This window comes from Ziziphus jujuba, chromosome 5 (genome assembly GCF_031755915.1).
Source record: "Ziziphus jujuba cultivar Dongzao chromosome 5, ASM3175591v1".
NCBI classification, from domain to species: Eukaryota; Viridiplantae; Streptophyta; class Magnoliopsida; order Rosales; family Rhamnaceae; genus Ziziphus; species Ziziphus jujuba.
The window spans coordinates 6,243,372-6,257,808 of NC_083383.1; the positions used below are offsets into that span (position 1 = coordinate 6,243,372).

Genomic DNA, 14,437 nt, shown 5'->3' on the forward strand with positions numbered 1-14,437 from the left:
TTTTGTTATATTTCTCCTTGTTTAAAATAAAATTCAAACTATATATAAAAACTATCAATGCAAGCGAATAATTGTACTATAGTAATTTACTCTTAAAAAGTAATCTTGTAGCTCTTGAAGGCAAGATAAGAATATTAGAGGCCAAATGGTATAATTTTTTGATTGGTGCTTACTGCTTTAAATGGAATGCTTAAAGTAGAAGAAAGAGGTAAAAAAAAAATTTAACCATGAAAATGGAGCACCTTATCCGCATGGAATTTTGTGTACCATGATTCCTAGTTTGGATTCCTAGAATAGTTTTCTTTGTTGATTCAGCATATTACTTTCCTATGTTTCAAGCATTATCAGCATTCTTAGATTTCAGACAAGCCAATCTTGTATTATGTTTGCATGTTCATTCTTCATATTCTTGGCATTTTCTAATTAACTTTCCTTCGGACTCATATGCAAAAGGAAGGAATCTTGTTGATGCCTGATCAAAAGATTTTCAACCACAAAATTTTAATAGTTTGTAGCTAAAAAAATGACTACAGTTACAAATATTCTCCTATCAACCACAAAAGTTACTGAATAAAAAATTGTCACAAACATATGTTTGGCAGCTGAGTTTTCTTTTAAATAAAATTCATACTATATATATAATATAAATTACCAAGGGAATAATTGTACTTGAAGTAATCTGTTTTTAAAAATTAAAGTGATTTTAAAATAAGATAAGGTTCTGTTTGACATAGTTTTTGCTTTTTCTTTTCAATTCTTTTTTATAAAAACGATTTTCAAATGATTTTAATTAGAAATACTTTTAAAAATAAAAAAATATTTTTTAAAAATTATCTAAATACTTCTATAGATAATTTTTAAACCTAAAAAAAGCTATGCCAAACATAGTAAATTGTGCATTTTTTTTTTTCAAAAAATAAACTGGGTTTATAAGGAATGTACATCATTTGGTGCCAAACATGGTAAATTGTGCATTTTTTTGGGTCAACAAATAAACTGGGGTTATAAAGAATGTATATCATTTGGTGCTTTCATTGCTGTAGATTAAAAAAGTCACATAGGTCAATTAAAAAAAAAAAAAAATTCACTCCTAATGATAAAACTAGTACAAGTTTAAGTGGAACAGAGTGGTATCAAACACATCAAGAGGAAAGCCAGTCCATTTATACATTTCTTCAGCTATTGTCATGGCCGGTATAGCCAAAAGCTCTCCGCGTGCTTTCCGCACATGAACTTAATTAAAGTCGTACTAGTATCACCTTTATACCCAGTTTTCTTAATATCACTTCTACTTGTCCGATAAATACCTTAGAGACTATATTTTTTGAGGGTGGAGGCATATGCTATATGAAAACCATTTGTTGATTTTACACTTGGGAGTGTGCAGCTAGAAACTACGAGGGATGTATTCAATTTAGAATTTGATGGATTTAAAATGAATTATAGACTTTAAAAGATTTGATGGATTGTTATGGAATTCTACAGACTCCATAAAGATTTTATAAGAATCCAATGAAATCTTTGGATTTAAAGCTGGATTTCATATTGACAATTTTCTTCACAATTTCCCTGTTAAAATCCTTTCAAATCCATTAAAATCCATCATTTTTTAAAATCTTTTAAAATCAATGACTTTTTGAATACTATCAGATTTTAAAAAAATTCTATAAAATCCTAATTGAATACATCTATATTTTAATGGACTTTTATAAAATCCATCAAAATCTGAATTGAATATCATTAGACTTGTATGGATTATCTTAAAATCTAAATCGAATACCTCAAAACTTTAAAAGACTTTTAAAATCCTTCAAATTCTAAATTGAATACATCCTCCTACATGTCTCTTAAACATTAAACAAAGAGCTTAGACGAATATGTAATTATCTTTCTCCAGTATCTTTGAGCTAATGTTGTGAATCATGTGAGGGACAATACTACTTTTCTCATATGTACCCTTTGTCTAAAAAGTTTTCCAATAACCAGTACTCTTCAAAACAATTGTGCTAATTCTGTCGCATCTTTTAAAAGCATCCACATCTTGTAGTATTCTAATGGAGTGCTCAAAGGATATTTAATAACGACAAAATCATTTAATGACTGGAGTAGGGCTTGAAACACTGGACTTAGACTCTGAACCTAAACTTATTGTGGTATAGCGAAAAAGAAAAGGTTTTCTCCCTTTTGTTGATGTAGGGAGGGTGGTTCTTGCCCGATCATGAGTATGTTCCTGGGACGGTTTTGATGAGTCTCTTGATAGATTCTTGACATTTTCCAATTACCTTTCCGCCGACTCATATGCAAAAGGAGGAATCTTGTTGGTGCCTGCCCAAACTATTTTCAACCCCAAAAGTTTAATAATTTGTATTGGCTAAAAAAATGACTACCGCTGCAAGTATTCTTCTATCATTGGCAACTGAGTTTTCATTTTTTTTTTTTTTTTTTTTTTGTGGCTGGTGAGACTTAAACCCAGCTCATAAATTGGGCTGTTGGTGCCTCTTACCACAGGTTACCACACGGCCTCGGCAACTGAGTTTTCATTTGTGGCTAGGAGTTTGCTATACTATTATAGTTTATGTTTTTTCATCATATATAACATATGGGCAAAAGCAACTGTATCACAATCAAAATAACTTAGCAGCCGATCGAGACTGGGAAACTAGATCACAATCAATTAGCTTTATATGTCAATTAGTCCTTATTATTATTATTATTATTTTACAAAACTTAAACTCCAGTCACATTTACACTATACATGTATGTAAGATCCCACATTGGTTGAAAATGAGAACGAAGCATACCTTAAAAGAGGGTGTGGATATATTTTCCTTGCGATGCGTTTTGACAAAACCGTACAGGTTGGGCCCAAAGCGGACAATATCGCATGCGGATGGACTGGGCTGTTACAGTTGGTATCAGTGAGCTGTTACAGTTGGTATCAGAGCCAGTACCCAGATCGGTGTACTAGTGAGGATGCTGGGCCCCAAGGGGGAGGATTGTGAGATCCTACATCGGTTGGAAAGGGGGACAAAGTATGCCTTAAAAGAAGAAGGTGTAGCCTTGCGATGCGTTTTGACCAAACCGTGCGGGTTGGGCCCAAAGCGGACAATATCGCATGCGGGTGGAGGATTGTGAGATCCCACATCGGTTGGAAAGGAGAACGAAGCATGCCTTAAAAGAGGGTGTAGATATCTTTCCCTTGCAATGCGTTTTGACAAAACCGTGCGGGCTGGGCCCAAAACGGATAATATCGCATGCGGGTAGACTGAGCTGTTACATGTATGCATGCCTCATTATGTATATATGACTTTTGAATTGATGTGAAATTACTCAAAGATTTAAGTATTAGCCAGTCAGCAAACCATGAACGTCCATATAGTTTGGAACTGCAAAAATTATTATGCTCGCATACTTAGTCTTTCTCTTTACGTTGTACGTTCTTTTTGGTAAATTATTGTACTTGTTCATTTATCTTTGCGAACCGAAGTATGTATAGATTGTCTTGATCTTTTGATTAAGCAATTACCCTTTGTATAGGACTAATTACTTTTTATTAGTCTTTGCTATTTTTTTTTAAATATTATATTTGTCATTAGTGATGAATGATCATCAGTAAACCTATACACCAAATAACAATTTAAATTATTATAATTAAGAAATTATCTTTTAACGTTTTAAAATAAAAAATAATATAAATAAATATTTCAATTAAAATTTACTATATAAAATAGTAATTATTACTTATGATAACAAATAATAACAAGATTATATATGTATATATGTTATGTTAAATAAGTTTTACATTCTTTTGTAAGTTTATATAGCTGGGTATTATATCCAAAGAGTAGTAATATTATTCTTTGAAACAAATAATTAAGTTAATTATTATACCTAATTAAATACCCTACTTAAATTAAGTCAAATAATTCATTTTAAAAATGATATTTACATGCAACTCTAACGCGTAAAAGAAAATAATGGAACAATATATATATATATATATATTATAAAATTATTTGAGATTAATGAAATTTTACCTAAAAGTTAGATGATCTACACCATGCAGGATCCAAGGATTAAGGACAAACTAAATTGGTGCACCAGTAGCCAGACAATATTTATCCGAAGGATAAGTCTCGTTGAGCATCCTTCTTTCTTTTAAGATTTAAATTCCAATAATGTAATCCCCGGTCAAATCGCACTGTTTTCAAGTGTATTGAATTTTCTCTCACATCCCGAGTGAATACTGAAATACATTCGTTTCCGCTTAGAAAAAAGAGCTTGATCTAATCTAGTTTCCGTGGTTACCTATCTTTCTACACCGTAATCTAGATTATAGACAACAAATTCAAATGTTTTTTTTCAATGATTCAATATTAAATGGTAAAACAAACAAAAGCTTTCCTATTGATTCCACAAAAAATGCTTTTGTATGTACTACTGAAACATATTGCTTTACAAAATTGACTTACTGTTGGAGAAAATTCAAGATCCATAATTTTGTTGAGAAAAGGACAAAGAAAATCCCGAACTTCAATCAGGCCTCCACAGAGTAATGCATGAATAGATCAGCAGATCATTGTGACATATTATATGCATCAATGTATATTTCATATCCACCATCTATGTGAGTCCAGGATGTATTGCCTGTATGCTTTACGAGTTGATGGAATTTGTTGAAGAGTATTTTGATTTAGGTGACAAAGGAAGGTAGAAATAAGTTGAATTATTTGAGTAAAAAGGTAAGATAGAAATAAGTTGAATTATTTGAGTAAAAAGGTGGGATACTCTCGGTGGAGAAAGGAAAATGGCTAATATATATATATTTTTAATGTAATTGCAATATATGTTGTGGAAGCAACAGCTTCCTATTTATACAAGTACAATGTGAGTTTTTAACCAACAAAACCATTTATAAATGTTTTAGGTTCTAGAAAGTCAAGTTTAATTTAAACACTTGTACACATGAGAAAGTCAAATCAAACTTAAACACTTATACAAAAGTCAAGTTAAATTTAAATACTTATACAAAAATTAAGTTAAACTTAAACACTTATACAAAATATCTTCATCAAACTCCATATCTTATTTGCCATCTAAATAGTTATAGAAAATATTTATTTTTAATTTCTCTTTAGAAATGTGCAGCATTAATTGCAATAGTGAGTCCTAGTTTTTTTGGACATTGTCCATAAATTATCACAACACAAAAGTTGTTTTTGCCACCATATGATAAATCAAATGGGATAATGGCTTTAGAAACTGAACGAATTGCTTTCTCATCTTGTCTTTGGAGATGATGATCTTATTTGGAAGTGGGACTATGCATGATGAAAATGGATTAATAATATATAGCTTTCCTAATACGGTGTAAAGCACCAACCATCCCACAACACCATAATCATTAGAATAATTAGAGTCGTCGTATGGACGGAGGTTGTCGATGTCGTAAAACTTATTCTCTGCAAGACTGAAAAAGGGGCGAATTTTGGCGTGCCGATCATTAGGAAACATCAGCCATAGAGTGTAACATCGGGAGCTGGCCGTACAGGATCGCAGGGCTATATTCCAGGCGCAACAAACCAATTTCATACGAAATATATCAACAAAACCAACTCTTTTGAAGACCAACTCCAACAGTTCCTCTGGAAGCTCAGACCATGGCCGCCATGGACGAGAGCGAAACAGCAAACAAAGCTTTTTGTGCTGCTGCAATATGAGTATTTATTATGTATATATAAAATAAAACCAAAAAAAAAAAAAAGGCAATCTCCAATTAGAAGTATGATCAAGTTTTTGGATTATGTATTATGTATATTAGTGAAACAAGCGCAAGTCACACCTACTAAGAGCAAGTCATTTTTTTTTTTTTTTTTTTTTTTTTTCTCTGTAGGGTTTTAGTCGTTCCCAAATATTCATCCACCGCCGGCACCACCACCATACCTCGACAGCTTGCTTGTCCCTAGCTCTTGACACTTTATCACGGGAAAAGCTCACCTAATGCAGCGACCCGGATATCGTCTTTATCATATTTAAACCAAGCGAGGACGCCAGAATTGGATACACAGGAGACACCTTCTTCATGTTCGCCGCACCACCATCGACGACGAAGCCAACTTCTTTGGCACTAGAGAGCTTGACCCTGCTAAGCTCGGCTTCAACGAATAGAACTTCTGAAGCGGCTGACTTTCTTTTTTCCTCAAATCCTTCTTCTTCAACCCATCCCCGCGTTTGCCCACAAGAAGCTGCCAATCCTGTGCCGGCTGGGGAAAATAAAATCCAATCCAATAAATAATAGGAAAAAAAAAAGGCAGCATAAGATAAAATCAAGGGGTTTTTTGTAAATTTAAATTTATCTTGAAAATCACGTGTGGAAAGAGAAATTCAGCTAATGCAAATAGAAGCACTACCAATTTTAAAACAGTCCATTACCAACCCAACTTCAAGGCCCAAAAACATATTGCTTTGAGAAAGATGATAAATTTGGACTGTCGCTTTTTTTTTTTTTTGGATGGGTTTAAGAAATGGGGATCCTAGGTAAAGACAAAAAAGGCTCCCCGTCGTCCTCGACATCACCTTGCGCCAATCTCAGAGCTGCTTACCACAACTGCTTCAACAGGTCACACTCTCTGTCTCTCGCTTGCTTCCTTTCCCGCCGGCTTTCTATGCGGCTCTCATTTATATAATTTTCCTTTTTCTAATTTCCAGATCCTTAAACCCTAATTATGCTTTTTTTTTTTTTGCCCCCCCCTAATCCGTTAACATTTTAACGGGTTTATGTTGTACTAGTTGCTGTGAAATTAAAGGGTACTTATTGATTATTTATGTTCAGGTGGTATTCGGAAAAGTTTGTAAAAGGTCAATGGGACAAGGAGGATTGTGTTTCTGAATGGCGAAAATACAAAGCTTGTCTCTCTGTATGTTTATTGATTTGTTTCTCTTTACAAACTCTTCCAAAATTCTGTCTTTAATCGTTCTGACTGTTAATATGTTTGATAAATTTGTTAATTTGGTTTCCATCTTTGTGGGGGTGTTGGTTTTCCATTAATATTTAACTTTCTTGAGGGCAGGAACATTTAGAAGATAAACATCTCAGTCGATTCTTGGAAGCTGATGAAGGGCCTTTGGAGCCTTCCATTCCTGTTACCGATGGAAAACGCTAGTAGTAATTTTCAGTTGCAATTATGTTATTAAAAAAAAAAAAAAAGTGTTTTTTATTTATGGTGATGAAAACTAAAGGGGATTTTTATAATGAATAGGCGATAGCTATAACCATATCATTAAATTTTGTGTTTTGTTTTCTTGTTTAACAGAAAAAAGATCAATGTACCCTTTTCTCCTTTGTTAACACTTCTTTATGGAAACAGTTGGTTGAAATCATTTATAATTTGACAAATTCATATGTATGAGTAAAGTGGTGTTTTGAGAACAATTATTGTTTTATAGAGTAGACTAACATACAAATTATTCGTCTCTAAAATAAAAGCCACTCGTCACAAAATGGAGAGCTTATATTTGTTCATTTCTTTTTGAATAGGCAACGTGCAATCATCCACTCTTCTCCATTATTGTATCCAAACATTTATTCAATATATATAAATAATGTTTTCTAGTAGACTGTCCACTTCATAGCTGAATCCTTCCATAAGTTGACTCCATAGTGAGTTTTATGGAAGGCCATTCTTCAGTGTATCAGTAAAATGGTTTCCAGATTTTCTTTTAGAATTTGTGGCACTCAATGCATAACCTAAAAGCCATGAATGCATTTTTGCTAATTATTGAAAGTCAATTTATGGAGTATTTCACTCTCACCCTGTCCGCAAATGATGCTTCCCACTCACGAGCCAGTGATCAACAACAGAAATATCATCCTGCAGGAAAATTATCGCCAGGTTGCTCTTAAAGCGCTAGTCAATTCATTTAATAAGCTGGATTTTTAATTATTTCTATGCTTGTCATTATCATGAATAGATCTTGAATTTTTCTAAGAACAGGAACTTTTCGATAATCTAGAGTCAGAATACAGGGAGACGGGAGTGATCAAAAGTTTGGAGATCACCTGGAGATAAAGTAGTAGATCTGCCGAAAGCATTGCACCTTCTCCACCAAAGAAATCCGTGGTTAGCCATTCGTACTTACTCATCAAGTCATCTTCAATTAGTCTCTGTATATTTAGGCAGGGGCCAGATAAACCATTTTTTCAAAATCTGCTCTTTATGCATTTTTCCATTTGAAATATGAGTTAATGCTATTGCTTAACTATTGCTCCATCAAAACTAATTAGCAATATGAAGGGTACCTCTAGATGATAGGCAAATGCTTTGTGGCACATATGATGAACAAATAGAAGGCTGTCCTGCTTCATCCATCCTGATATCTTCTTGAGAAGATCTTTATGGTTCTTGACATGCTGTCCAACAAAACCACATAACCTAATTCTTCAACAAAGTAAACAAAGCGAAAAACTATACCTATCGTGTATAGCTTAAATGGGTTTACCTCAAACAAATTCGATGGATGATAGTCGGTCATAAGTTGCTTCGTTTTCAAATGTTCTAATATCTGCAACGATGATGTCTACATTTTGTAACTGAAGGTCCCTATCAAAAGATAAGAAGATAGTGCTTTGTGCATGGGTCATTTCATATTAAGAACATAAGCCAAACTCAATGATAACATTACAATAACATATCTTGGATATAACCACAGTAATAACTATTTTTATTTAATTGGTTGCAAAGTATATCAATTATTTCCATTACTGTTATGGTTTAGTCAACAAGTCATCAACGTAGTATGCAAATTAAGTTAAAATTGTGATAGTTAATAACAATTAAGAGATCCAATACCTAAAAAAAGTAAATGAAAATACTAAGGTAAATTGAGGTGACACATATTTGGTAGATTAGTAGATATATAAAATGATATTACCGACACTGCCCATCGATATATGCTTTTTGTGATGTTGAATCCGTAATCCCAGTGACCCCGCAGTTTTATAGTTTCGTGCAATGTAGAGACAGAGTGATGCACATCCACATCCGATATCCAAAATAGTTTGACCATTTTTTATCGGGGCTCTCTCAATGTACAACTCTGTCATGGCTTTCTCAGCATCCTCTAAGGTGCTCCGTGAAGTAACAACAACTGCATTAATTAAGAATCAGCAAAACTGAGAAACAATAGGAAATTGTAATAATTATATGTATAGTAGATAGTAAATCTGAATTTGATATTGTCTCCTAAGACCATCTTGAAGAATAATGTTGGCAATTCATTCGAGTTAGTGTTGGGCTGATCCGTCCTACTGATAAGTGCCATGGGTATTACTTTCAGTGCTGTAAATTAAAGCCGCCAAATTTAGTGCATGTACTACATGTATATGTATGTGACAATGTAAGAGTAGCTAGATATATAAATGTGTATATATATATATATATATATACATACAATGTAGAAATTGGAGGAGTTGGGAGCGTTGGAGTTGGCATGAAGGGTTATAAGAGTAGCGAAGCCGATTGGCTAAGAACCTCCTTATGAGCCCTTTAATGAAGGCGTCAGGTAAAAGGTTGCTGCAGTTAACTTAGCATGAGTCTTATGGTTGCATCTCACGGTGCCTGTAGAATCCTATACGTTAATATTCTCTATTATTGCTGCTGCTAATTCCAATTCCAACTCCAATTTCTAATAATCTGAGAATGATCACTTCACTTCCAATATCGATGTTTTTGGTCAACAATAATGGAAGGATATTATTTGTACAAGAGAAAGGCTGTAATTAATTGCAAGGATATATAGAGCAAAAATTGAATATTGGTCCGGGACCCTGTAGCGACTGACTGATATATAATTATAAAATGTATACACCCCAAGCACCTTTATGTAATGTATACACCTTAAGCAATCTCAACCTAAAATAAAGGGACTAATTATTTATTTTGATTAATTGTCATGGAGGGCCCCGAGTCTGATTGGCCGTCCTGTATGTATTGTCTCCCTTTCACTCCTGCCTTGGTGGCGGTGACTGATTTTTTATTTTCATTTTGCTAATATTACCAATTATTTTCTTAAAAAAAAATTGCATTCACCTAGGCTACCAAGTCCCTACTTACAAACTTTGTATAAGACTCATATAATGTTAAAACCATACATGTTTTGGCAAAAATACATGTTTTAGCCGAAAAAACGAATCATCTATGACGATAAAGTTAAAACCATACATGTTTTAGCAAAAATACAGTATAGAATTCGGTATCTCATTGTGAATAAAAAGAGGTTACGTGGATAATTTGCGCTGATGGAATTTGGGTTTCACTTTCTTTGTATCTTTGTCCTTGGGAAATTATTGAAGTTCTTTATTTGGTACGTGGTCTTTCATTCTATCTTTTGTGTTTTTATTTGGGTACACAAATATGACAAAACAAATTTAATAAACAAATAAATGAATAATCAATATTTCAAAACAAAAGTTTTTTGTTCCTTGGCTTCAGCAACCTCCTGTATCCTGTGCAATAGGCCAATGAACATGTTTTGCTGGATACATTAAATGCCTAGTTCATGAAAGAAAATCAATAGAAAAAAAATATATGAACACGTGTTGCTGAACACATTAAATGCCTAGTTAATGAAAGAAAATCAATAGAAAGAAAATATATGAACATGGGTTGCTGGATACATTAAATGCCTAGTTAATGAAAGAAAATCAATATATTATTTGTTGATGCAGGAAATTAGAATTGAAAACTTTCAATAAGTTGGTGCAGTGGTGTCCAATGACATGTTACATTGATTTATTTTATTTTATTTTAGTTGATAAGGTAAACTGATAGTTTACCATTTCATACCACAATATATATATATATATATTATATGAAATTTTTTTACGATTTAAAGCGAGAAAGCTTCTTAAATATCATGCTTCGGACTGTAGCTCTGTTTTTTTGTTTGACAAAATAGATCTCTCTTACCCTGCTCCGCCTCAAGGCTTACAAAGATGAAATAACTACATAAAAAAAATATAAAATTTATATATAAATCGGTTTTCGTACTTTACATGCTCACCAGTTGAAGGCGCCTTTATTATTATAATAATTATTATTGTTAAAAGAGCATATATAATTTTGAAAAAGTAGACCATAACAAACAATACAAATCATTCATCTCTTATAAATACTACATGAAGTTTAATAGAGAAAAGTTGAGCAAAAGTTATACTAGTGGCCAGTCGTAATATTGTAGCTCCTTGAACAACAAAGATATGCCATATATTGTTTTTTTCTTCTCTCTGTTGACATTGCATCACATTGAAATATTGAATCTTTTCTTGCTTCATTTCTTTTTAAATAGCATATGAGACACCATCCACTCTTCTCCGTTGTTGTATTTAAAGAATTCTGCAGTATGTATGAAGAATGTTCTCCAGTAAACAGTCCACTTCACAGCTGAATCCTTGCCATAAGTTGACTCCATCAATGGTTTTATGGAAGACATATTCCGATCCATTTTTTTCACCCACTCTTCACTGTATGTCAAAATTAATATTTTTGAGATTTCTTTTAGAATTTGTTGCACTCACTGTATGAACTAACAAGAGATAATGGTAGGACTGGAACACTTTCTCACTGAAAATATTTTTGCTAACCAATTACTTTACTCTTACCCTGTCCGCTCAGCATGCTTTGCATTCACAAGCCAATGATTGACAACAGAAACATCATCCTGCACAAAAATTATAAACATAATAGCTATATTTGCACCTATGCAGATCAATTACGGTCTGAGTTATGATCACAACTTAAATTTAGCAATTTGTATATATGTTATGGATAAAAAGACAAAAAAAAAAAAAAAAAAAAAAACACCTCCAATTTCAGAGAAAAACTAAAATATCACAAGTTTTGAAGTTGGAAAAGTATAGAAATCGATCACCTGAAAATAAAGTAGTAGATTTACTGAAGGCATTACGCCTTCTCCATTGGAAAAGTCTGCGGAGAGCCAATCGAATTTACTGATCCAATCATCTTCAATTACACTCTACATTATGCAGGGACAAGAAAAATATAAATATATTTTGAGTCTAAAATGGATTAATATGTGCCTAATTGCTGCTTAATCCAAAAAAAGCAATATAAAAGGTGTACCTCGAAAGGATATGCAAATGTTTTATGGCAGATATGATCAACAAACAGAAGACCATCCTGCTTCATCCACTCTGATATCTTCTTTAGAAGAGCTTTATAGTTCTTCATATGCTGGTTATTAAACAACAAAACCCCAATTCTTCAACCGAATTAAGTAAACAATACAAAAAGTTACATCTATCACATGGAAAGCTAGGCCAGGCTGAGGATAGTTTATATATATATATATATATATACCTCGAATGTTCCAATTGAAAATATTCTATCATAGGATGCTTCCATTTCAAATGTGCCAACATCAGCGACAATAATGTCTACATTTCGGAGTTGAAGATCCCTTTTATAAAGGTAAAGAAATAAATCAGTGTTTATGTGGATAATTTCTTAAACACTACAATTAAATTAAGCAAGACTAGCTTAAGCCAAACTCAGAGCAGAATTCAATTCCCACAAAATTAAAAGTAAAATCTCAGATTGTAATTAAGCGCCAAAGGCAGTTCATTACCGACACTGCTCATCAATATATTCTTTTTGCGATTTTGAATCAGTAATCCCAGTAACCATGCAGTTCTTATACTTCTTTGCAATATAAAGACAGAGTGATTCCCATCCGCATCCAATATCTAGAATAGTTTGACCATCTTTTATCCCGGCCCTCTCGCAGTACAGCTCCAACATTGCTTTCTCAGCATCATCCAAGGTTGTTAACTTATCGGGGAAGTAACAGCAACTGCACTCCCATTAGAAAAAAAAAGAAAAGAAGATATATGAAAAAGGAAAGGGAATAACATTAAAGTCAAAATATTGGTGAGAAGAAAGGAGAGCAATTAATATGTATACTAAGGATATTGTACCTGAATTTGAGAGTGTTTCCAAGCACCAGCTTGAAGAAAGATGTTGGTAATTCATAAGAGTCAGATTGTGGCTGATCCGTAGTAGTAGTAGAAGTACGCAAGGTTATAGGCATTTCTTTCAAAGCTGTGCAGTGCAGGGCAGAGAGATGTATATATATATACATATACATACATCATATTATGCACATAAAATAAAAAATACCAAAAAATTAAATAAAAGAAAAAAAAAGGAGAGAAATGGAGAGAGGAGTAGTAGTATTTAATTAATTACAGTGTACAAATTGCAGGAGTTGAGAGTGTTGTAGCTAGGATGAAAGTTTATAACCATGGCGGAGACGACCGGCTAAGAACCTGCGGATGAGCCTTCTTATGAGGGCGTCCGGTAGAAGGTCGCGGTTGAGTAAATTTAACATCAATCTCATTGTTGCATCGCGTGGTGCTTCAAATATTCCATTCATGGACATGGTTGCATTACTACTCCCTCCAGACGTATGGTACTTTCGCCTACTCACTAGCAACAAAAGCAAAAATAATAGCACAAAATATTTCGCAATTATACAAAGCTATATATAATTGGATAGATAAGAATAGGAATATCCGAGAGGCAATGCTTTTTTTTTTTTTTTTTTTTTTTTTTTTTTTTTTTCCGGTTACTTGGGCCCTGAGTGTTGTGGTTCTCTGACCACTTTAGAGAAGAAATATGATAAGAAAAATAAAAAAAATTCTATTACTCTCTTGGAAATAGAATACAAAAATAAAAAACTTCTCTCGTGGAGATTCTCACGTGGAACCTCTCTCTACACTGTCAAATTCTCTCTGGAATTGCTCACTCTTCTCTCAAGCTCTCTCTGGAATTCAAACACTCTCTCTTTCGGAGTTTTCTCTCAATATTCCTCACTTGGGATAATATTGAGCTTGCTCTCTTGGCTTGGCTTGCATGCAATGGGATGGAGCCTATTTATAGGCTTACAAGGTCGGTTGCATGGCCACAATCTTGAACAGCTTCTGACAGTAGCCCACAATTGTTGAGCAAGTTGGAGTTCGGTGTTAAATGCAGCAACCATTGTCAAAGATGGTGGCTGTGCAGTCTTCACACTGTCGGTGTAGTGTTGGTACGGCTGGATTTCACAATTCTCCCCCTCCAGCCGCATTTAAACCGATGGTCATCTGCCATCTATTCCGGCTATGTCTCTGCATAGCTTCAGCTTCTCTTGAGCAACAACTTTTGTTAGCATATCTGCTGGATTCTCTTTTGTGTGGATCTTCATCAGTTTCAGCAACTATTACTTCGCGTATCCAATGATAGCGGATATCAATGTGCTTTGTACGGGAGTGATACATTGAGTTTTTGCTCAAATCCATGGCACTTTGGTTATCATAATGTATCTTGTAGTCTTCTTGCCTGATGCCCAATTCTGTGAGAAAACGCTTTAACCACAACAT

General features: G+C 33.6%; 2 protein-coding genes and 1 long non-coding RNA gene across 3 annotated transcripts; 1 reads left to right on the top strand and 2 right to left on the bottom strand.

Moving 5' to 3' along the window:
• Nucleotides 1-5,111: 5,111 nt before the first annotated feature.
• Nucleotides 5,112-6,307, bottom strand: LOC125423025 (uncharacterized). The gene is made up of 2 exons (XR_007241570.2): nucleotides 5,998-6,307; nucleotides 5,112-5,709 (listed from the first exon to the last, which is right to left on the bottom strand). It is a non-coding gene; the product is annotated as an uncharacterized LOC125423025 (long non-coding RNA).
• Nucleotides 6,308-6,459: 152 nt separating this feature from the next.
• LOC107420083 (uncharacterized protein At4g33100) lies at nucleotides 6,460-7,615 on the top strand. The gene is made up of 3 exons (XM_016028948.4): nucleotides 6,460-6,619; nucleotides 6,833-6,917; nucleotides 7,071-7,615. Exons 1-3 carry the CDS (start codon nucleotides 6,525-6,527, stop codon nucleotides 7,161-7,163), a joined length of 273 nt encoding a protein of 90 aa, XP_015884434.1. The 5' UTR covers nucleotides 6,460-6,524; the 3' UTR covers nucleotides 7,164-7,615.
• Nucleotides 7,616-11,084: 3,469 nt separating this feature from the next.
• LOC107435521 ((S)-coclaurine N-methyltransferase-like) lies at nucleotides 11,085-13,514 on the bottom strand. The gene is made up of 8 exons (XM_060817641.1): nucleotides 13,266-13,514; nucleotides 12,995-13,118; nucleotides 12,646-12,870; nucleotides 12,378-12,477; nucleotides 12,141-12,251; nucleotides 11,929-12,033; nucleotides 11,660-11,718; nucleotides 11,085-11,521 (listed from the first exon to the last, which is right to left on the bottom strand). The coding sequence occupies exons 2-8, from the start codon at nucleotides 13,105-13,107 to the stop codon at nucleotides 11,329-11,331; spliced, it is 906 nt and encodes a 301-aa protein (XP_060673624.1). The 5' UTR covers nucleotides 13,108-13,118; nucleotides 13,266-13,514; the 3' UTR covers nucleotides 11,085-11,328.
• Between the last annotated feature and the right edge of the window lie 923 nt (nucleotides 13,515-14,437).